At 37.6% G+C, this 26,275-nt stretch overlaps 1 protein-coding gene across 5 annotated transcripts in view; it reads right to left on the reverse strand.

Moving 5' to 3' along the window:
* The window catches only part of kazn.L (kazrin, periplakin interacting protein L homeolog), a 349,342-nt gene that overhangs the window by 198,500 nt on the left and 124,567 nt on the right, over positions 1-26,275 (reverse strand). For all 5 annotated transcript variants that reach the window (XM_041569375.1, XM_018226077.2, XM_018226070.2 and 2 more), the window contains exon 2: positions 25,372-25,529. In XM_041569375.1, coding sequence (XP_041425309.1) covers positions 25,372-25,529 — 158 coding nt within the window. The remainder of the gene's footprint in view (positions 1-25,371; positions 25,530-26,275) is intronic.

A 26,275-nucleotide genomic window follows, 5' to 3' on the forward strand; every position in this document is an offset into this window, starting at 1 on the left:
TAGCAGCGGGCGTCCCTGTTGGCCTACTAGACCACCAGGGTGAGTCTTCACAAGTATGCAGTGCAGTTTTAGACTCCAGTCCTTAAGGGTTAGTTCACACGAGGAGATTCGGGGGGATTTTGTCGCCTGGCGACTAATTGCCTTGTGTCTGGGCGACTATGGAAAACGCATTGCCGCGTGTGCTTTAGCGCAGGTGACTTTTTTAATTGAGCCACAGCCATGGGTACCACTACATTATACAATTATGCTCTTGATAATTCCATTCTTCCTAATTCATGTTTCAGCAGGATAATAACTCTGTGCTTAAGTTCAATACAGAATTAATTAGCAGAGAGGGTAATGCCTTCACAGAGCCTTTCATTAACCACAATTGCACCCACCGCAATCTAGGAACGACTGGGAAAAACGCTGAGCAGTGAAGTGCAGGTAAGTGGAATTGTGAGAAGGATAGGATATAAATTGGCACAATTCTACACCTATTATTGTGCTTTGCACTCTATCTACCTATAATTAATGAACTCTCACGACCTAGAAGAAAACAGAGGATATTCTGCACAAAGATAAATGTGTGGAAGGGAGTTGTAATTAAAGGAAAATCAATTATATAAAAAACCTTAAATTGAAAATTCAAGCAATAAGTTTAGTTAAGTGAATGTAACAGTTACTGAAAGGCCTGCTTTGAGAGTGTGCTGGACTAGTTAGCAATGTGCATGCCAATTCAAGAATCCAAGCTGGATTCCTCTATAAGGCAATTATGATACGAGGTCGCATGATGGAAGTGCTGTTTGAATGCTTAAACCATAATTATTCATTTTGTGAATGCTGATGGAAAACGAACAAGAAAAAAAACATTTTATCAGCAAGTCTGGTTTTCATAGTCACTAACAATTTCAGTAAACATCATACTTTTATGTCCTATAGAGCAACTAACAGGTTTTGTAGCTATATTAATCCCCTTATTCCTGGGCTCATGATATCAGCTGTTTAGCACTGTTGTACATGAATTTGCAGACAAGAGGGTTTCTTCAATGTCATATATATTATATATATACAGTATATATATGGATGCTGGGAATTGGCAGGTGAAATGTACCAGTTCCTGTAAAATTAAATTAAAATCAAATGCTGCCTTCTAGCTGGATTTTCTACAAATGTTCCTAATTTGTCACATGATCATGGTAAATTTACTGTGGATTAAATGGAGCATCTGCATTCATTTTTTAGTCACTTTCTGATTACCAAATCTATAGCCATTTGCTATGCATTCAGACATACTACAACAGACTTGCTGCCATTTATTATAACCTTATGGTGTCAGTTGCAGCTGCATGCGTTGCTTAAAGGGGATATGACGATGTTCAGAGTCACCCTGGGCTTTAAACCTGTTTAGAGAAATAAAGGAGGGGTGGCAATTTCAGGGCAGTCAGGGTCATGTTTTTGTATGGAACAGCTGTCATAATTCAAACACACGTTTTCCAGTGTCAATCCTGCCCAGGAATAATCAGCTTGGGATCTTGGGTCTTGGGTCCTCATCTCTCCCACTGAGTCCCTGAGCTAGCGGTGTACTCATTATCCTAACCCCACGACTTCTCCTCGTTGGAGCGGAAACTGCTACTACATTCCCTGAGCCTCTCTATTGCTCCTAGAGCAACTATGACAAAATCTTACTATCACTAAATAACTCTATCTAGCTTTACCACCAGCAGACCTAAACCCGACCCAGCATGAACACCAGCACCAGGGGTCTGTCTTTTTCCATCAAATAAGCAGTATATTGTGACCGACTTTCCGTCCCTATTGGGACCTTTTTCAAGGTCCCAAAAATGATTACATTTTTCTCTGTAACAATTAAACAGTACATTGTACTTGATCCAAACTAAGATATAATTAATCCTTATTGGAGGCAAAACCAGCCTATTGGGTTTATTTAATGTTTACATGGTTTTCTAATGGACTTAAGGTATGAAGATCCAAATTATGGAAATATTCCTTATCCAGGACCCAAGCATTCTGGATAGCTTCCATACTGGTATATTTACATATATATATATATATATATATATATATATATATATATATATATATATATATATATATATATATATATATATATATATATATATATATATACTGTATATATATATTGCAGTTTTCCCTGCTCAAAGGATGGAAATACTGCCAACTGTTAGTTGTAGCAAGTGATGATTTCTGAAAATGAACACTATGCAGTCAGTACTTTACAAATGAGTGTAACCTATTCATCCAAAGTGCCTTTTTAGTGCTTTCGAAATGCCTTAGAAGCAATTTGTGTGGACACTATGTAATCTATTTTGACATGTCCTGATGCCTTCTATCCAAATTAAGTAATTTTAAAATAGAAGTAGAAGTGATGGCTCTTGTAGCATTAGATTTGATACATGTGCTCAATTTCTTTAAGCAAAAAGTGAGACTTTTTTTTTACAAAGGAAAGGCAGTGCTGGAACAAATGGAAACACAGCTCAAATGAAACAACTACAGGTATGCACAAAAGGTCACATAAGGACACCTTTCACACAAGGTTTGAGCACAATAAAAAAAACTGGGAAAGCAAATTTTAAAATTCTGCTATACCATCCCCATAACCCTATTACATGGTAGTCACAATTTGCAGTCACCTAAAATTTTAGCCCTGTACCTATAGATCACTGGAAGTTGGCCTAGTGTTGACTTTTCTCCATGGTAGTGCACATGAGCCTGACTTCCTAAGTGCTTCTTACTGAATTAGGGTTTTTATATTTTGTGACTATTTGGAATCAGTTATAACCAGTGTTGTGTTACTAGTTTTACTATGCCTACAGATGCTTAACACTGTAGTACTGAATGAAGCAGATCTCTAAAGATCTCTAATGTCACAATAACAGTAATATTAATAAGAAGCAGAAGTTCGTTCTGGCTAATTTGAGGATGGCAGTGTAGGGACCCATAGGGGTTAATCTGCCCCTATGGCTTTAAGAACCTACCCTTTTCTCAGTTACCAGGCAAAATCCTGTGTAGCTCAGTGTTATTGGTCAAGAGATGAGATGACAACTTTCTGCCACACTGCAAAATAGTGTGTGTAAGGAGTGGCCTCTTCCTCTTTGGCTGATGGATGGTGATCCAGCTGGGTGTGCCCAGGGTGGCCCCCAGACGGTAGATTTAATTAAATAGGCTCCCCGATAATCAGTGTTGTACAATATGCAGCTTTACGTGTTCTTTTCAGATTGTTATAAAGCAAAAAAAAAACAAAAACAGAAGCAAATGGAACCATACAAGGCATACAACCAGCTGTTTTGATAAAATCACTAACGTTTCCCAACCATTCAAACCTGCCAACACCTTATCAGTAGACCACAACTCTGTTTGCTCTCCGTGGTGCTGAATCGACTAAACACAACTATGTTTCTCATTGCTAGGAAAGTTTTGCCTTCAATAACTTAGTGATACACAATAGAATGTTTTTTTAGACAACATACTGGACGACATTTAAAATTAGTATTTACCAAAAGGCAGTTCATGCCCTTGGCAAAACTAATTTAAAACAAAGACAAAAAAGCAAACACTCTGTGCCCTTGCAGTCTAAATGCCATGCAATGCATCTCTTTGAGTTCCCCAAGGCAATGGAATTAAGTGCTGTGCTTGAGATTAATGTATCTTCATGCATGCTTCATTTTAGTCATATATATATATATACACTTTGAGAAAGGCTAGCCGAAACGTCAGTTACTTTTTCATCTTAATACATTTCACCATTTTTGCATTTTAAGACCTGTGAGTTCTCGCCTTCTTCAGGATATTCTACTGTCTTGCTGTTATTTATTTGGTTTACTTGGTTTGGTATAGATTGCCCTAAGTATGGGAATACAGGGAGGCACATTTATTTAAGGTCAAATTTCGAATTCATGTGTTTTTTTTAACAAATTTTTCACAAATTCGAATATAATTGAAATTAGATTGGGGGGTTATTTAAGAAGAATTTTTTTTCTCCAAAAAAAACTTGAATGTAAGGAATGCTAGTAACATGTCCAAATTGATGCCTGGACCTCACCCATTGACTTATACATGAACTCGGCAGGTTTTAAGTGGCGAATAGTCTAATTCAAATTTTTAAAGGGCCAGTGTTGATGAATCTTGGAATTCAAATTCGAATTGATTCGTTTGGATAATTCACCATTCGAATCTGAGAGTTTTGACCATTAAAAAAAATTGAAAATTCGATTTTACAATTCGACCCTTGATAAATCTACCCCTATAATGTTGGGGAATTGGATAGATTTAATAATTTTTCATTTGTACACTGAATGGGTAAAAAAATGTAAGCCTAAATGTTACATTTGTATTACATATTGAATTAGGACCCATTTATTATTAGTGCAGGATTTTAAATACAGGTATGAAACCTGTTATATAGGTTCTCCAGATAATGGATCTTTCCATAATATGGGTCTTCATACCTTATCTCTACTAGAAAATCATATAAACATTATGGGGCCCATTCATTAAGTTCGAGTGAAGGAATAGAAGAAAAAATACTTCGAATTTCGAAGTGTTTTTTTGGCTACTTCGACCATCGAATGGGCTACTTCGACCTTCGACTACGACTTCGAATCTAACAATTCGAACTAAAAATCATTCGACTATTCGACCATTCGATAGTCGAAGTACTGTCTCTTTAAGAAAAAACTTCGACCCCCTAGTTCGCCACCTAAAAGCTACCGAAGTCAATGTTAGCCTATGGGGGAGGTCCCCATATCTTTTTTGGCTATCTTTTTTGGTCGAAGGATAATCCTTCGATCGATGGATTAAAATCCTTCGAATCGTTCGATTCGAAGGATTTAATCGTTCGATTCGAAGGATGTAATCGTTCGATTCAAAGGATTATTCCTTCGATCGTTCGATCGAACTATTTGTGCAAAATCCTTCGATATTCGAAGTCGAAGGATTTTCATTCCCCAGTTGAATATCAAGGGTTAATTGACCCTCGATATTCGACCCTTGATACATTTGCCCCTAAATAAACCCTATAGGTTGGTTTTGCTTCCAATAAGGATTAGTTTGGATCAAGTTCAAGGTACTGTTTTGTTATTACAGAGTAAAAGGAAAACTTCAATTATGTGGATAAAAATGGATTCTAAGGGAGATGGACTTTCTGTAACTCTGAGCTTTCTGGATAACTTGTTTCCGCATAACAGATCCCATACCTGTATTTTGGATGCAATTCACTAAAAATATTGGAATGCATATCTAACTGTTTAAAAGAGAAGGAAAGTTTTGTGCACTTGGGGATGTTAAATGTTAGGCACCCCCAAGTGATTGTTTTACTTACCTGAAATCCTGGGCCGGTGCTCCTATCAGCAGAAAACTGCATCGGCCCGGGGTTCTTCCAGTGAGCACCACGGAGCAATCCTCTTCCGGCATTTTCTTTCTTCTCGTGGCTGTGCATGCACAGTAGAGTGAAAAGCCAAACTAAAAATTCAGCTATTTCGTTCAACTGCACATGCGTCTGCCATGGGAAATTTGAAGAAAAAAGAAGCAGGAAAAGGATCGCTCCGTGGTGCCCACTGGTATAACCCAAGACTGGTGCAGTTTTCTGCTGATAGGAGCACCGGCCCGGAGTTTCAGGTAAGTAAATACAATCACTTGGTGTGCCTAACATTTGGCACCCCCAAGGGCAAGATGCCTTTCCTTCTCCTTTAATACAATGAAATACCTTTCACATTTCAAAAAAGAACTGATTAAATAAAAATCAACATGTGGGTAAGATGTTCATGCTTAAAACAAAGTAAGCCACCATTGGTGTCCCCCCCCTTCTCTCTGAAAAATCTTTAACAATATAAAATGTCCCCCCCTCATACAACAACAATGGCAGCAAGTTGAATAGCTTCCTATATATAAATACACACAATACATACATTTTATAGAGACACACGCATATATACTCATTGACAAGGTACACTATTGCAGCTCATATAAAGGCATAATACAATAGCTATTCAGGGGATCGGTTGACAGATCAAAATTTGGACTTTCATTTCCTTTGCCTTGGAGACAGCAGAAAACTACTTTGCAGACTTAAAATGTAATAGTAATGTAGAGGTGAAAATCATCTTTTTTTCTGGAAGGACATTGTGAGCAGCATGACTGGAACAATTTTGATAGCAAGCGCAGAGGTTTCATTTGATAGATATGATGAATGAGTGGGAGTTGAGCACCAAGGCTCTGTACATTAATGAAGGCTACCTGACAGCAACACATTCTTCTAACCATTCATTGCAGACATCAAAGAATTGACTAAGTTTCCAGTTAGAACAATTTGCAGAAGAGCTGCGGCCTATAAAAATGTCCTTCTTACGCCTAACTCGTCTCACTGAAGTTTAAAGATTAACGATATCTCACTGTGTAAACTGCAGCGGCCTAATTTGCAGACGTAAGTCTGTAACTGACGATTCTCAAACAACTGATAGAGGAAATTCTGCATCTTACTCTCCTGTATGTCTCATTAAAAGCCACTGTAGCAATGAAAGCAGTTTTACGTTAAGGGTTAATTATATCGGTTGAATTGAAAAGTGGCAATGGTGGCGATTAAGATGCCAACGTGAAACTGTACAGTCCTTGTCTTTGAGTTAGTCTTTACACCTCAACCTTAAAATACTTTGCCAAAAGATAGGTGTTGGACTAGTTACAAGTCATCAATCCCCATTAAATTTAATAATAATAATAGTACTATACTTATTAAAGGAGTGGCTCACCTTTTAGTTAACGTTTAGTATGTTATCGAATGGCTTATTCTAAGCAAGTCTTCATTTTTATTTATTTTTTATAGTTTTTGAATTGTTTTCCTTCTTCTGACCTTTTCTGACTTTCAATGGGGGACCCCATCTAAAAAACAAATACTCTTTAAAGCTACCAATGTATTGTTATTGCTACTTTTTAATACTTTTCTTTCTGTTCAGGTCTTCTCCTATACATATCCCAGTCTCTGATTCAAATCAGTGTATGGTAATTTAGACCCTGGCAAGCAGATTGCTGAAATTGCAAGCTGGAGAACTAGAATAAAAACTAAACTCGGAAACCACAAATAATAAAGAATGAAAACCAATTGCAAATGATCTCAGAATATCACTCTCTACATTATGCTTTAAGTTAACTCAAAGGCGAACAACACATTTAAAACCTCTTTGTGCATCAAAATCAACATAGAGAAACACAAAAATGTACTGTAGTTAATTCTGCTCCTATAAAAGAAATTCATCTGCATAGTACAATGAGGTGAATGGTTGGGCCTGTGGCACAGAATACAAATGTACATATTTATATTTATATAATGGGGACCCAGCCATTTTCATCTATATGTACAAAACAGATGTTCCTCTTGGTAAATGGTCTTAAAAGATATTATTGTGAGGTGTAGAGTGAAGTAACTAGGTCATCAGGAAATGGACTTTTATTGCTTTTCCTATAAAAATCCCCTTTTGGTCTTCTTTTCATACCAGTTCTACTAGTCACTTGTAGAGCCAACACATAAGACTTGTTGACATTGGCATGTTCTCACAAGTGCTGGCATGAGCCGCTGCTGTAAATGGATATGAGAAGCATTTAACCTCTACAGCCCCTATTTCAGCATGGTAAGGAGAACCTAACGTTGTGTGCAGGTGATCTCCTGGCTGTCAGAGAGATAAGAACTCATTAGAAACAGAAGTTGCTGCTCTATGCTAAGCCAAAGTGAGACCGCCTTCATCCAAAGACCGGTGTCTAACGGCTGTCTCCCATAGAAATAATCCAAATTTTTAAATATGATTTCCTTTTTCTCTGTAATAATAAAACAGTAGCTTGTACTTGATCCCAACTAAGATATAATTAATCCTTATTGGAAGCAAAACCAGCCTGTTGGGTTTATTTAATGTTTAAATTAATTTCTAGTAGACTTAAGGCATGAAGACCCAAATTATGGAAAGATCCGTTATCCGGAAAGCCCCAGGCCCCGAGCATTCTGGATATCAGGTCACATACCATAACATATGGTTAGGCTAGTCTTTGAATCCTGTTACACCAGGAAAAACCTTCTTGTATGCTATAGAATTACTGTACATTGCCTTCTATTCTAGGCAATTTTCAGTTAATGTCAAATAATTTTTTTTCCTACTGAATATGTAAAAGGATATGCTCCTATTTTGTTACTTTTACTATATTTAACACTACGTATTGTTTACTATAGGCTGCAATGCCACTTAGAAAACTGCATATGTCTTTGTGGTCTGCCAGCTGCCTGAAGTCACATGCAATGCACTTTCCTTATGTCTTCTTAATCGCTGCACATAAACAAACATAGGCATCATACCTAATTAATAAGAGCATTGCTTAGATGATAAAATATGTAATCGTGTGTATTAGCTTATGTATGAAAACCTGTAAATTTACTGTAAATGTAATGCAGTGTGTGCATAGAAGAATATATTATGATTATTAGACACAAATATTTTATACTGCAAAATCAGAGGTCATAAGGATTAAACAATGGTTTGTAGTACAGGTATAGGATCCCTTATCTGGAAACCCGATATCCAGAAAGCTCTGAATTACAGAATGGCTGTCTCCCATAGACTCCATTTTATCCAAATAATCCACATTTTTAAAAATCATTTCCTTTTTCTCTGTTATAATAAAACAGTAGCGTGTACTTGATCCCAACTAAGATATAATTCATGCTTATTGGAAGCAAAACCAGCCTATTGGGCTATAAGGCATGAAGACCCAGATCCGTTATCCGGAAAACCCCAGGTCCCGAGCATTCTGGATAACAGGTCCCATACCTGTACTGATAATACAGCAAATCCGTTATCCAGAAAACCCGAAATTATGCGAAGTCCTTCTCCCATATATTTTATCCAAATAATGCAATTTTTTCAAAATCATTTCCTTTTTCTCTGTAATAATAAAACAGTAGCTTGTACTTGATCCAAGATAAGATATCATTAATACTTATTGGAAGCAAAACCAGCCTATTGGGTTTATTTAGGGGCAGATTTATTAAGGGTCGAATTTCAAGTTCATGGGAGTTTTTTTTAAAACTCCCATAAACCAATCCAGATTTATTATAAAAATAGAATTTTTCAAAGTTGGGTGAATAGGACCGACCCGAAAACTCGAATTGAATTTCAATTTGAGTTTTTTAAACTCGATGCAAGTTTTTTCTCTGAAAAAAACTCGAATGTCAGGAAGGCTGCAAACAACTCCAAATTGACCCCAGGACATCTTCCTTAGGCTAAAACAGCAATTAAAGGGCCAGTGTATGATACATTTCGAATTCAAATTTTTAAAAAACCTGAATCAAATTTTAACAATTTCCTAGTCGAATTCGACAGTTTTGGCCATTAAAAAAACTAAAAAATTCAAATTTGGATTTTCACTTTTGACACTTGGGGGCCGATTCACTAAATTCGAGTGAAGGATTCGAAGTAAAAAAACTTCGAATTTCGAAGTATTTTTTGGGCTACTTCGACCATCAAATGGGCTACTTCGACCTTCGACTACGACTACGACTTCGAATCGAAGGATTCGAACTAAAAAACGTTTGACTATTCGACCATTCGATAGTCGAAGTACTGTCTCATTAAAAAAAACTTTGACCCCCTAGTTCGGCAGCTAAAAGCTACCGAAGTCAATGTTAGCCTATGTGGAAGGTCCCCATAGGCTTTCCTAAGTTTTTTTTGATCGAAGGATATTCCTTCGATCGTTGGATTAAAATCCTTCGAATCGTTCGATTCGAAGGATTTAATCCTTCGATCGTACGATCGCAGTATATGCGCTAAATCCTTCGACTTCGATATTCGAAGTCGAAGGATTTCAATTCCTAGTCGAATATCGAGGGTTAATTAACCCTCGATATTCGACCCTTAATGAATCAGCCCCTTGGTAAATCTACCCCTTAATGTTGAAATGATTTTCTTGCAGACTTAAGGTATGACAATCCAAATTACGAAAGTTCCATTATCCGAAAACCCCCATTCTGGATAACAGGTAAATATAAAAGTTGAGGTGCATAACTGTGGTTGTATGTCTATATCAGCTAGTGAACTATCACATAACCTACCACAACGGCCATTATTGACTCTTTATTGACATCTTGTTTTGCTGAACCATAATGCTCAGCACCCACAGCCAGTACTAGTGTCTAACCCTCTTAATTCAATGCAAACAATGTAAATCTGTCACTAGAATTCAGACAACAAATTAAATATAATCCATTCCCAAAAATAACACAGCTTCCAAAACAAGTAGCACACATTAGTCAACCTTTATTAGCTGACTGGTGAGGGTACTAATGTCTTTAATGTATTTCATGACGGTTAATTGATATTGTGGTTATTTGTATAAAGCAACAGAGCTGTTGTTTCTGTACCTGATGCTAATAGTAACCTTCAGCTGGTGTGAAGTACAGCGTTCCAACCACACACTGAGGTCCAGATAGCAATGGAAGCCCAGTGATGTGCAGGGAAGAAACATGCTGTTAAAAATACATGGAATTTCGGCAAAAGCAGTGTTAATAATAGGCTGTGCTTACTGCTGCTGTGAAAGGTGAGTGACCCGCAGAAACTGCTGGCTTTATCAAAATGTCCACATGTTATAATTTTGAACAAGGAGCCCAAAAAAACCTACTCATCCTTTTACCACTGGAAATACCCTGGGCCTTGTTTTATGATGAAAATGAATTGTATCTGCTTTGGTGCAAATCTGCGCAGTACGGGAATTTATTGAGAATCAGTGCAATCATTCACAAATGAAGAATGAACAGCAATTAGAAGATTCCCCGGAAAGTTGATTACCTTGTTTTGTTTTTGTTTACAGCAGATATCTGCAGAGCACAACAGGACTGTAAAAAAAAAGCCAGTGGAGCTGCTAATTAAACCATATCCAAAGAGAATCTGTGTCAGGCGAGACAATGGGCTTGCTGATCAGTGACTAGTCCCCCCAAAAGATTAATGTATATATGGGTATACTTAAATAATATAACAGTAAGATTAAGTAAGTGTATAAGCTTCCATAGAATACGGTTGAGGAGAAGAGCAGCTCATGTATTTCAGCAGTGCTTGCCGGGTATTATGTATGCTATTTTGAGCTTTTCAATCATGAGGGAGAGAGATGTCAACAGACTCTGACCTTTCCTCTCAGCCCTTTTATTCAAACAAGTGTTTTTCTTACTGTGGTGCTTGTCCACCTGGGCATTGCTGACCTATGCTTCTTCCCAGTGTAAAGGTTGCAGGCTGTTCATATAATGATATTTTAAAGTCTGTACGTTAGGAAAGGTTGAGGTGTGCAAAGAATTTGATTACAGCTTTTGCTGAATTATCTCGGCGCTAGGGGGGGGGGTTCACAAAAGCTGATATAGAATCACATGGTTTCATTCGCTGGCATCATCAATAAACTGCAGAACAGGATCAATAGTGAGCATGAAATACTCTTTAAGGTCTGCAGTAGACATCACAGAAAAAAATACAAAGCTAGGCTCTGAAAATATATAGTTTAACCCTTTTAGTGCAGCAAAGGGACATGCTATGTAACTTTTGTGTGGTTGCTGTAGAGCAGATGTCCCCAACCTTTTTTATCCATGAGCCACATTCAAATGCAAAGAGAGTTGGGGAGCAACACAAGCATAAAAAAAAGTCCATGGGCATGCTAAATTAGGGCTTTGTTTGTCTATTCGGTAGCTCCTATGAAAACTTGCAGCCTAAAGGAGGCTCTACTTGGCAGTACTCCTGGTTCTTATGCAATTAAATCTTCCTTCCAAGCCAAAAATTCCAAAATAAGCACCTGCTTTGAGGCCACTGGGAGCAACTTTCAAGGTGTTGGAGAGCAACATGTTGCTCGCGAGCCACTGGTTGGGGATCACTGCTGTAGAGTCTAAGGTGGACGGCACTAAAAAGGTTCATAAACAGTACACTGCTTGGGTTACAGTGAACGGAACTTTTGGTAAAGCTCTCTTCTGCAGGATGGTTATTCACACTTCCTGACATGGTGTATAGGAGTTATTCACTCTCATTAAAGGTGCCAGAGTTTAATCAAGCTTTTTGTTACTTACGTGTAATACACTGAGGGTCTCATTTTCAGGCACATCAAGACCACTCACAACATGACTTTGTCACAGCAATGACTTGGAGTCATTTAGAACTGGAACTCAGAGTGTGTGCATAAACTTTTGCAATTTGCACGTTTGCCATATTTAAAAAGCTCTTAAGGACATTCTCAGTGTAAATAAAAGTTCCCAATTATGCCTGCACATTAAATACACCAATCTTAACCAGCTTTATAAATATAAACAAGTGCAGGGCAAATGTGTTCACTGTGCGAATCGTTCTGCGATGCACAAAGTTATAAACTACCTTCTCGCCGAAGTAACCCTTTCTCTGCTGCTACTCTGCATGTCCAATGTTCTAGTTGTTCTCTATATACTGTATATACATATACATCTTACTATCTACACACTGTACACTGCCAGTAATATCTATGTGACACCCTATCACATGCAATATATGCTTCAATAACGTTTGCAGGTGAGCACAGAATGAATACACTATAAGGGATATTTACAATCTCCTATGTTGTGGGCAAACTGCAAAAAAGCTGAAATCAGCCAATTTGCACTTTTCTCACTGTGTTTGGCAGATATATATATATATATATATATATATATATATATATATATATATATAAGCCCAGAGAGTGGGAGGTGAAATGGAAGGACTTCAACATGCCCGGGGCCAAGGACTATAGCTGCAACCAAGAGAGAAAAACTCTTAATGAAAGCTAACACTCAATATTAATAGTAGTTCTAATACTACAGTTATGGAAATCTATTATCCAGAATGCTTTGGACCTGGCCTTTTCCAGATAAGGGTTTCCTCTGTAAGTTATTTATAGCCTTCCCATAATTCAAAATAAAAGGAGGGATATGTAAAGTAATATTGAAATCTGTGGCCAATCATCCTGAGAGACACATGCAGTATAAGTAAAGCTAAAACTGCCAGTTGAGCTATAAAATAATTATACATTTATGTCTCAATATTTAATCACTGAATGTAACAATGATAGTATACTGACAATTCAATAGTAACTATAACATGTCTTTTACCAAATCTAAACCAATTTAAATGATTTTCATTATTGTTTTGCATTGATTGTCCCCCTCCCTCATTCCTTTGACTGTACTTTTGTTCCCCCATAAAAACAGACCCTCCATACTGTAAAAGTTCTGCATTATTTAGCCAGCAAAGCTGTATGAAGGCACAGGCAATTACTGAGAGACAACAATAACCCATAAAAAATTCAAGATTGGGGCTGCAGAACTTGGATAAAGACTTCAGACATTCAGAACTTCGGTCGCTGGGAATAAATAGAAATTGCCTCATAGTGAGTTTTTCATGTGAAGTTGGGTTTCACAACAATAACTAGGGTTCTTGTTGATTAAACCTATATGATTTTGATTCATCTATGTACAACAGTAGTATTAGCAAATACAAATGGGCAGTAATTTACTTTCATCATATACAGGTAAGGAACATGTTATGCAGGATGCTGGGGACCTGGGGTTTTCCAGATAATGGGTCTTTCTGTAATTTGTCTCTCCATACCTTAAGTCTGCTAAAAACATTTATACATTAAATAACCCCAATAGGATTGTTTTGCCACCAATAAGGATTAATTATATCTCAGTTGGGATCAAGTACAAGCTACTGTTTTATTATTACTGAGAAAAGGGAAAATATTTTCAAAAGTTTGTATTATTTTTATAAAATTGGGTCTATAGCAGATGGCCTTCCTGTAATTTGTAGGTTTCTGCATAATGGATTGTATACTTCACTGGTCATGTCACTGGTATGTTACTTCAATAGTTTCTGAGAAAATCAATAGAAACACGTCATTTCTATTCCATTAATTATGACAGACTGTACTTATTATGTGCTACATATCGAACTCCATCTTTGCAGGTACATCGCAGGTTCAACCGATCATGTTGAATAGATTGCAGGTTGTTTATATATTTTAAAAATAACAGGAAGGAACATATTCAGCGGCCTTAAATTTATTTAAATATGATTCTAGAGGCCCTGTTTCAGTAATCAACCAGGTACTGCAGTTAATTTTCATTACATTTTAAAACTATATGTGGTAATACATCATAATATGTCACTTGCCTAGGACCGGCCTAGTTTTAGGAGCCCAGCCTTGCATCATGCCACCAATCGCCAATCGCCAGGTATCTGGCTTCTTCCAATGACATTGCCAATGCACACAAGACATGATGTCATGTGGGTCGACCAGAAAATAAGGCATGTCTGCTCCTCCAGTGTCTGCTGCTCCAGTGTCAGCTCCTCCAGTGTCAGCTCCTCCAGTTTCTGCTCCTCCAGTGTCTGATCCACCAGTGTCTGATCCACCAGTGTCTGCTCCTCCAGTGTCTGATCCACCAGTGTCTGATCCACCAGTGTCTGATCCACCAGTGTCTGATCCACCAGTGTCTGCTCCTCCAAAATGCCTGCGGCCTCCAATGCCACAGTGTCATGTTCCCCTCCAAGGCTGCCTGCCTACATTTTGCTACAGCTGAGCTGAGCACAAAAAAGTCAAACCATGTTGATTCTCATCTGGCTGCAAAATAATTGTAAAAGTCTGGGAGGAGTTGAGGCATTTGGCTGCAGGATCAAGGGCTAAAGCTGAGCAAAACAATATCTACTACTCTCTAGTTAACAACTGCAAAATAATTGTAAGGGACAGGACTGTCTGCGTGACACTTGACTGAGTGTATGGGAGTTGGGAGTGGGAGCTGGCTAGGGTTGCCACCTGGCTGGTATTTCACCAGCCTAACCAGTAAAATACCAGCTGAGCCGGTATTACAAATTTACCATCAATGTATTAGCCAGTAAATTTGTAATGCCTATTGTTCTGCCCCTGGCCTGCCTCCGATCTGCCCCTGGTCTGCCTCAGATCCATCCCTACTCACCTAGCCAACAAAACTCTGTGACTCCGCCATGAAATGGCACAACTCTGTCCCCGAAACATCACAACCCCGCCCCTGAAATGTCACAACTCCACCCTCTATGTCACTGGCCGTAGGGCCAGAACTAAATGGTGGTAACCCTAGTGCTGGCTAAGACAGATCTTACTTACTGCTTAGTGATCTTACTGGCAAGTCTGTGGTTAATGGAGTGCTGATGGCCATTTCTGCAGTGTTCTTAATGTCATGTAATGCAGGTGCCACAGTGTGTTACAGCTTTGGGCCACAAAATGTCATGAAATGGTGGGGCAACTGTGCCTGTCTTCTGGTGCACTTTGTGCTTCTAATGCTGCTATTCCAAACATAGAAATGGGTGTGTTTTTTTAAAACAGATGTGGCAATTGAGGGTTTGGTCCAAACTGGACATGGTCAAAACCTTTAACCACACCCAAATCACTAGGGTACCATTTAGTCTTAAAGGGGTTGCTGATCTTTAAATAAACTTTTAGTATGCAGATATTCTGCAACTGGTTTTCAATTTTTATTATTTGCGTTTTTTAGCATTTTATTCAGCAATTACAGCAATCTATGGTCCAAATTACCCTAGCAACCATGCACTGCTTTGACTAGGAGACTGGAATATGAATAGGAGACGGCCTAAATAGAAAGATCAGTAATAAAAAAAGTAGCAATAACAATAAATATGAAGTCTTGCAGAGCAAAGAGTCAGAAGGCACATAATTAAAAACTATAAAAAAAAAAAAGAGAAACCGAAGGCCAATTGAAAAATTGTTTAGAGTTAGCCATTCTATAAATAAAATAAAACTTAACTCAAATGTAAATCAGCCCTTTAATCTGGTTCTGGCTGTTATCCAGAATGCTTGGGATTTAGGGCACCATGCTTTGAGGCTACAAAATCCAATGGGATTACTGCCATCACCATGAATTTATATCAGCTTAGTTACCATCTAGTACGGAGATAAGGCAAATCAAACATACCTGAAAGTTTATTGAGTTAAAACTTGTGTATTACGAAAACTAATTTACTCCTGTTGTAAAATATGAGGATATTAGAATTTACCTTGGAGTTCTATAACTCACATAAAAACACTCATCCTTCAGTCTTGTGCTTTTACATGTTCATGAAACTCCTCTGTGACTTATAATAGCCGTACATTATACAATAGGGGGTACTTTATTTATTATATACTGTACATACTAGCTGAGTATTTATACTGGCTGAGGTCCCCATTTTACTAGTAAATTTGATATTTTTGTACTCTGAATGGCAAACATTTACTCTGTTGAGAAGTTCACATACGCTATGGAATGCTATCATGTCATTGGTCAGATTAGTTTGATTTACAGGCATGGGATTTTGTCGCTAAAAATGTAATAATGAGAGAACAGTCCCTGACATGTTTTGCTGTATTATTTGGCCAAATAAGTGATATGTGGTAACATGAAATAACACATCAGACGGGGCCCCAAATATGCCAGGTCATTGCATGAACCAAAAATACTTGTTGACATCGTTACAGCTCAGAAGATGTTTGCTCAAAAGTTTTGTTGCAGTTGGTCATACATTATCCAAATGCATAAAGAACACCCAAACAATCAATCAAATTCAAATATCCTATAACACATGATCCCTGATAGCAGGAACAAAGCAATAGCTACTCAGTGACTGATCACTACCTTTCTGATAATACAGGAAGTTGCAGTTCATCAAATCGGAAGTTAACATTTGACATGAGCCTGTCTTTGTGATAGGCTGCAACACACTCTGAATTAATTATTCTTGTGACCTTTATTCTCAGAGTATTCTGTAAATTCCAATATTCCTGTCATCAGCATACTTCAGTTCTGCGCATTGCTCTTTCTCTTTGCTCATCTGAATGCTGTTTAGAAAAGTGCTGCAGAGCCACAATTATGAACATTTAATCTCTGAATTCACTGTGGTACAGGGTCTGGTATTTAACAGTCTGCCTAAAACAAGAGCCCCTGATTCAGCTGCTCTACCTACAAAAAGAAATGCAAAGTGCAGAAATATGAATTACATATCAATCTTGTGTTTCTGAGACACTTTGCTCTCTTGCCACTTCCATCAACAGATCAGCAGTTTTACTTGTGTCCCTTCTGAACAAAGAAAAAGTGAAAAATGCTTTAACATGGCCATTGCTATGTAAATATACTACTATACAATTCATTATCGACAAATGAAGGGCATTATGGCTGCCGAAACAGCCCACAACTTAAAAGGTCTAAAATCTCAGTGAAAAGCTTTAAAATTGGTTTGCATTTAAACCACAAGAGAACATTAATGTATTGCTGTACTTCCTAAAGCTGTTGTGCTTATCCATAGAAGTCTGCTAGGCTGGAGCTAAATTTGTATATTCCCATGAGGCCATTATAGCTGAGATGGCCTGGTTCTTACAGATAAATATTTTCTGATCTCTTTGAAGAGTCCTCCATCATATACATGGTTACAGTTATTTACCAAAGGGCAGCAATGTCTCTATTGATTGCTTTTTCCTTCTTAATAATGGCAACAATCCTAACAAGGTCTCCTAATTTACACATAAACTAGCTATAAAGAACATGGTTTAGATTCAGTCCTCTTACAGATAAGTATTGAAGGTGGTGCAAATATATTAAAATATAAAAGGGACCAGGACCACATGGCATATATGTGTCATATACCGTACAAGTATAGATAAATTCAAGGCTTTTGGACAAGAGCCAGACTGTAGAATATCTATATTTCAGCCACATATGTTGTATTACAGACTATATACTCCTCTGGGTCACCCTCTAATTTAAGTGTTGGCCGTATAGAGGTAACATCACAATTGAAGGTATCAGAAATTTCACTGTAATGTAAACTTCTGGTTTTGCCTTCAGGTAAAGCCCATTTTTAACGGCTGCACCACTGCTACACAGCAGCATATATATATATATATATATATATATATATATATATATATATATATATATATATATATATATATATATATATATATATATATATATATATAATGTTCAAATGACCAGCAACTCCAGGGATTTCTGAGAAAAATTCTTTATGTGGTTATATATGTGCAGTACAGCCAACGTGACGTTTCGGTCCCCTCTGGGACCTTTCTGTATATATACAGCTTCTCTATAGAAACTATAGTAGTGTTTCTGAAGCAAACACATCAGTTTTACCAGTGCAGGGCAACACTGCATTATATTTAAATTAGTTTAAAACACTTTCGTTGTTGGTGTTACTGTTTATTTAAACCATTAACTATTGTATTATGAGATCATAGTGAAAGTTATATCCTTCTGCTGCTTTGCTGGATGGCAGAGGTTTTGACCATGATGCTCACAAGGAGAACCAAGTCAGTAAAAATACTCTACATAGATCAAAATAACTTTTCCAACCCTTTCAGAAAACACGGTAGATGCTTCACATGCAATTTGCTGCCCCCAATAAACATGTATTTTCCCTATTGTTTCGATTTGTCAGGCAAGTATCACTCCACACCTCCCAGAATTTGAATATCAGATTTATTTACCACGCCCATTTTGTTACCACACCCCCTAAATACCATGTCCATTTTAGGGCCATGTTTAATTGCTTATTACAGTTTTGCTAATAACGGTGAATTGCCCTTTAAACTGTGAGTCTCAGTTCTCTCAAGAGACCTGCTTACCTTAAATTGTTACAATTGTATCTTTGCATATCTTATATTGTTACAAATGTATCTAAGTGCAGGCGTTGAGTATTCTGGGTTCTCTGCCAAAAGGCCTCTTATTTTATTAAGTTTTAGAAACTTTGAATCTTTTTCTGGTGTTAGTGCAGCTGATCAAACAGAAACTTGGGACATTTCAGTAAGAAACTGAGACTGCTGGCTGAGCTGTCAAAATCAGGATTGTCCCGTGAAAAATGGGACAGTTAGGAGGTATGTCACTCCCAAACTTTATTGACCAATCCCTGCCTGATTGTTCCAGGCTGTAGGCAGCAGCCCAAATGCCTCTTAGACCTCACACAAAGGCCTCAAATCTAAATTTGCCCCCACAGACTAAATATTTACATGAAGAATTGAGATGCTGTATTTTGTAACTGTACTGCAAGCTGGTAAATTAAATTGGAACTGTCCATCTGGGTCTATATAGGTATTATGCAACTACAAGTTCTTAAAGGCACAAACCTTTCCACTCGTGTTCCTTCAATAACGACACAGTTACAAGCCTATTATTTTTCCCTCTAAGTCTTGATGCGCATTTATGTTGCTATACAAAGAAACATTACATAAATACATGCATTGCCATAGACTTCTGTGTATGACGTCATTATGTTAATATAAGTCTGACAGCAAATATATTGTATATAATCAAATAAACCCATTAACTGGAACAGGTGGGAAAGTACTGATTTATTGTAACCACATGTAATAAACATTTTCCATTTTTGTGTATTGCCATTGGCTAAATCGGATCATTCACATTCACACAATTATATTTATTGCATCAAATTCTACAAGTGCCAGTTGGTGCAATGCAGGCAGTCTCATCTAGTTTCCCACAAGGCACTTGGCTCAGCTGAAATCAAACAGAAGTTGCCTTTGTGCATGAGGCCTAAAGTAGGTTTGTGGTTTCCTGTGTCAGATAATAGTTTTCTAAATGGTAATAATCCACTTGACATTATATTTTTAAAAGGATGCTGCCTCTTCTTATTCCCAATTATTGCAGCTGCTGTTTTGATTGTGGCTTGTTAAATCAGTGAGATACCAAATTATTATTTTATCAATAACTTAATGAAAGCCCTTAATGAGGCTTAGAGAAATTAAATCTGCTGCTTGTTGATAGCACTGAGCCTGACTGCTGTGAATAGAGAATAGTAATATCTTTGCATGTCACTTGGAAAGGGCAAAGAAACTCATGGTTCTCCTTGTTTAGGCCACATGAATCCTGCCTTATGATTAGGGGCTTTAAACGACTCTCTAATTGGGCAGTGCATTTCTCTAGATCACTATGACAAGCACTTTTAGGGCTCTTACACATGGGCGGTTTTTCCTGCGTTCCCCTGTGTTGCACTTTCTTCTGTTCAACCACAGGGGAGCGCAGGAGTAGACACACTCAATTATTGTGAAGGGGGGCTGTACTCACAGAGACGCATGTATGTGCCGAACGCAGGTGAAATTCAACATGCTGCGTCCCACCTGCGTTTGGCGCTTACATGCGTCTGTGTGAGTACAGCCCCCTTTAACAATAATTGAGTGCATCTACTCCTGCGCTCCTCTGTGGCTGAACGGAAGAAAGCGCAACGCAGGGGAGCTATTATTTTAGGCTGATTTCAGAGCCATTTAAAAGGTCTCATTAGCTAGGGGTGGTTTAGTATGTTATAGAATGACCAATTCTAAGCAACTTTTCAATTGGTCTTTATTATTTATTTTTTATAGGTTTTTTGAATTGTTTGCCTTTTTCTTCTGACTCTTTCCAGCTTTTAAATGGGGGTCACTGACCCCATCTAAAAACAAATGCTCTGTAAGACTACAAATTTATTGTACTTTTTCTTTTTTTCTATTCAGGGCCTCTTCTGTTCATATTCCAGTCTCTTTAACGAATCAGTGTATGGTTGCTAGAGTAATTTGGACCCTAGCAACTAATTCAATTCCAAACTGGAGAGATGCTGTGTATAAAGCTAAATAACTTTGTGTATTAACTAATACACAAATAATAAAAAATATCCCTCTCTTCATGATATTAAATGTTAAATTTAAAGGTGCACAACCCCTGTAAATGCATAACATTATGTTCACATATGACTGCCAAGAGCATTATTTGCCTCAACAGAGGCATTTTTGTAGACAGTACCTAAACATTATATTTATCTGCATATGGACTGCAGACAGAAAGGGCTGTAGCAAGACCTCGGAGGACCCCTATGCAATCTTTGGCCTCCCACCTCTTCCAGTTCTGTCTTGACTACCTAAATCTTGCAATTATAGTTCTGTTCAAGTGCCCATGCAATTATAGCTCTGTAAAATTTTTCTGAGCCTGGCTGGGAAAAGCTATGTCGTATCTCCCTCTTAAAATCAAATGGAGAAATTTGCAACATGTGAGGCTGGCTGCAAAGTGCAAAAAACAGGTATAACTTGTTTTAATTTTTACAAACATTGCTGCCTGCCCCATGCTGGACATCCATGGACATATGTTTTTGTGCTCCAGAAAGTAGTGCATAGACATATCCCTCCCTGTTGAATACAGAGGTGCCTGTATTTAACAGCAATGTATTCATAAGGAGTGAGCTGGTGATTCAGATACACACCACATTCGGTAATACTTGTAGGTAGAGAATGCATTGGGTAGCTGGGCTGCACCTTGTGGCAGGGTATTTGGAAACTTAAATTTCTCCTTACATGTTCTTCAGTAAACAATGCATTGCTGATCACTTAATGATTAGATAAAGGAAAGTAAGAGAAGTGCAATCCTAACAAATATGGTTTATTTTCTTTATAATATGTAGGAATCATTATATCTCAGCTCTTTTAATCCCATGGGACACCAGATGTTAAGGGTACATCGCCAACAGAATATTAATTTATAACTATGTCTCTAATAGCACGGGGAGGTGCAGCAATATATTAATGCTATTTTATGATTTGTATAGGAGAAACTGTTTTGTATACTTGTCTTGTCTTTGGAATTGAACCGCTGATTCCTCTTTAAATCTGATATAGTGGGGGGTGTTATTGCAGCCACAATCCCTTTGTTTGTCCATAATGACATTTTTGATTTACAGTATTTACCTACCAGAGGCCAATTTAAAGCGTTAGCATTTTGTAAGTTAACAAAGGATGAAAATGAACCCATTTGCTGATGAAGTGGCAAGAAAGCAAAGTGATTCGTCCCCCATGTGGGAGTGCGGGCAACAGCTGATAAGGAATTCATAAATCTGTAATTTCCATTTCTTTTTGTAGGTATAGCAACTGAATCACTGGATCTTGTCTCAGGCAGACAATTATGTACCAGCTCTGTACCACGGCAACTTCAGAGGCTAAATATACATAATCATGGCTCTGCAGCACTTTGATAAAAAACATTAAGATGAGCAGAAGGAAAGAGCAGAACACAGAACCGAAGTGTCCGCTGAAGAAGGGAATATTGGAATTTAGAGACAAGTGAGAGAATAAAGATGACCAGAGTAATAAATAATAATATGCAGCCATAAAGGGGGAGCTAAACCAATGAGAAGTAACAAAGCAGAGATTTGCGACTTGGTACCTTTCCAGGATGTTTAACCAGGTGGCAAAAGTAACTGGAGTTTGATTTTACATACATATATGTACTATAGCCCAAAATCCTGAATTTGACATTGGTATAATCCTTTATAATACACAAAAGCCATGAATATCCTGTAAATTATATCCTTATAAACGGTGAGTTCTGATGTCATCAGTTATAAACGAGTTCTGATGTAATTTCTGTCACATGACTCACTGAAACTTGTGTATTATAATAAATAAAGTACCCCCAGTTGCAAAATATGAGGATATTAGAAGTTACCTCGGAGTTCCATGACCTGTATAAAAACACTCGGCCTTCGGCCTCGTGTTTTTATATGGTCATGAAACTCCTCGGTAACGTATAATATCCTTATATTTTACAAGAGGGGGTACTTTATTCACTATATAACTACATTTCTAGCTATCTAGTCTTCATTTTATGTGCATCAAGCAAATTGAGTTGAGCTAAGGCTCATCACAGTACATGATGATAATAATCACAAGAAAAGCACAAAAATTGTCCTCCGTCTGAGTTATTCATTTCCTATCAAATTTGGAAAGTCTTATAAATCTCCTAACAGGGCTAGTCTTTGATTCCGCTACCCTGTAAGGCCTCACAAGTCACTATAAGGCAACTTGTGTTACCTCACAAGATGGACTTGTCATCATCATTCTATACTACTCAGCACTTACTCAGTACTTAAGGTAAACTGGGTATTATTATGTATTAACAAATGCATATTAACTATGCATTTGAGCATGAAACGGAAGATGTTATGTTTTGGACTTATTATGTGTTGCTTTTATAATTGTCGGGGGGCAATGTAATATTTTACAACAGAAAAGAAGGGCATAGATATAAAGAAAATAAAAGATCTATGTATGCTGTGTGATAGCTCTGCATAACCATTTTCATTTCTAACTGCTTGCCTCGATTAAAAGAAAATTGCAGCTTAATGACATGCCCCTCACATGCCAGAGAATATTTTGTAACATTGATAACTATTTAATTTGATGTTTTCATGCAGATCTTGAGATATACGAGATTCATGTGCTACTTTTATCTGCATGAGTGGCAATAAAGTTCCTCAGAACCTCAGGATATCACAAATAAGTTGTTATTGTGCTTTGCAACAGCCTTAAATCAGGAGGAGCGAGGGGAACTTTCTGTTCTTCATCAAGAAAGGGGAGATCACCAGGAACATTTTCCTAATACCCTGCTAATCTATAAAAATGTTTATATCTGTGGATGAAAGAACATTCGTTGACCAGTTTGTATATGAGTCATGGGGGCAAATTTACTAAAGGACGAAGTGGCTAACGCTAGCCAAAATTCGGTGGTAGGTGGACCTACTCTAACACTACTTCGTACCCCTACGCCAGGCGAAGTTGCACTATCCGAACAGACGTAACTACGCTAATTCACTAACTTGCGGATTTTACTGAACGTTACCTCTTGCACCAGACTTGACTTCGACACCAAAGTGCAATAGAGTAGTTAGGGCTTGCTTCAAAAAAGTTGAAATTTTTTCAAAAAACGCTGGCGTCTTTTACTTTTTTAAGGGTGATAGGCTGAAAAAGATCATAAATGTTTTTGGGGGTACCCTCCTTCCCCCCTACATTTCCTAACATATGGCACCTAAACTATACAGTGGGCACATGTATAGGGCAATATATTATTTTATGAAGCTTTCCCAGGCTTGTGTAGTGTAATGTATTTGCTGCTACATATACGTCCATTGTACTTTAACTTGGCACTGTATGCAAATTAGGCATCGCTAGCGTAACTTCGCTTTGCTTGACGAATTAACGCTAGCGCAACTTCGCTACCTTTCGCCTCCCTCAGTGCAACTTCATATTTTAGTGAATTAGCAGCGGCCTGGCGAAGGTGTTTTTATGGTTATTTACCCATGTGTATTGTCTGCTGTTATATAGAAACATACTGTATCTTATTTATTCTTTCCTCATTTGCAGACTATTATACTGTCAATAGCAGGTACAGTTAACCTTCGGCACATCAGTATCCATTCATTGGATCAAATCACAGAAGCATAACAGAAGTCATGCTGTGAAAATATGAAAGCATCTTCATACCTGAATATTATTCTAACCCTAATCTTTTATCCTCCAGAATTAAAACACCCATGCATATGCAAATCTACCTCTCAACCATGGTTGCTGACTCAGCCCATCAAGAAGGAGCTCAAATGAAATCTATAATCTAATTGGGGATTCTTACTTCACAGTGCCTTGTTCACAAAGGCCCATACTGAACTATCTAGCAATCTTGCTCTCAGCAACTGAGAAACAATTGAAAACTGAAAAGCATAGCATTTCTCTGGGGGTCCATTTAATGTAGCAAAATCAGAGCTGGGCCAGACCGGCAGGGCGCCCTCGACAACCTGGCCAGACACGGTGCCAGCTGGGCGCGCAAACTTCCGCTTATGCGCATTGCAGTTCAGCAAATGTGCAGTCTCATCTTGCACTTTATACACACATATGGCTACTTTGCTCCACTTTGATTGTATAGGTATGGGATCCATTATCCAGAAACCCGTTATCCAGAAACCTCAGAATTACTGAAAGGCAACCTCCAATAGACTCCATTTAATACAAATAAGCTAAATTTTTTAAAAGTGATTTTCTTTTTCTTGGTAATAGTAAAACAGTACTTTTTACTTGATCCACACTAAGATATAATTAATCCTTATTGGAAGCAAAACCAGCCTATTGGATTTATTTAATGTTTGCATGATTTTCTAGTAGTTTCCCATAGACTCCATTTTAACCAAATAATCCAATTCTTTAAAAATAATTTCCCTTTTCTCTGTAATAATAAAATACTATACTATTATTAAAATACTATAATATTGAAACAGTAGCTTGTACTTGATCCAAACTAAGATATAATTAATCATCATTGGAAGCAAAACCAGCCTATTGGGTTTATTTAATGTTTACATGATTTTCTGGAAGATTTAAGGTATGAAGATCCAAATCACGGAAAGATCCATTATCCGGAAAACCCCAGATCCCTGGCATTCTGGATAACAGTTCCCATACCTGTAGTGCAATAGTGCAGGATTTATTTGTTACCTGTGCTTCAACTAGAAGTTGTCTCATGATAATCATCGACTTTTTTAAGGATTCTTTTTCGGCTGGGTGAAAAACGTCTTCATCTTCCTCCAGTGCTGATGGCTTTGCCACAATAAAATGTGAGATCTGGTCGTTCAAGGTATGCAGCGATTTCACAGCTGTGAAGCAAGGAAAATGAAAATGTAAATCTACACATTTAATGAATACTGATGTATTAGATAGAAATACAACATGTATATTTATATCCAACAAATTGTGCTCCCAGGTGCAAGTAGTCTAATATGTTTCAAGGCTGTAGCCAAGGATGAATTATTTGCCCAGTGTCGTATCTACCTGCTACATCTGATTAACTGTCAATCAGCTGGGGTCCTGCCATGCACCTAAATTAGTCTGCACCTGAGAAACAAAGCATTATTAAGAATTATTCAGGGGACTGGGGGCATATTTCCATATATGTCTGAAAAACTGAGTATTTAAATCACAGGCATCACACTTTTTGTATACACTAATAAGAGGGAGCACCAACTGTGTAATACATATTCTTCAGAAAAAAATGCATTAGATGCTTTTCATATGAAGGAAATGTATATAAGACTTCAGGCTATTGCATTAGCAGCCTCACTGGCTGTAGAAGGTGAATTATTTATTTCCACAAATATCAACATCCAGATCTAAATTGGTACAGAGTTAAATACTTAAATACTTGACTTTAAATATTATAGCATAATATTGGACCATTGTGAATGTAGGGTATAATCAGAAGCAATTCATTATGGACTCTAAACACATAATTTTATCAAAACTGGGAAAAGTACAGAGATAAGCAACAGAATTATGATGGGCTGTTCATCTTTTTGTTAAGTTTTAGTTTGATCTAGAGAGTGATATCAGGAGACATTTGTAT

The sequence above is a fragment of the Xenopus laevis genome, chromosome 7L (genome assembly GCF_017654675.1).
Source record: "Xenopus laevis strain J_2021 chromosome 7L, Xenopus_laevis_v10.1, whole genome shotgun sequence".
NCBI lineage: Eukaryota > Metazoa > Chordata > Amphibia > Anura > Pipidae > Xenopus > Xenopus laevis.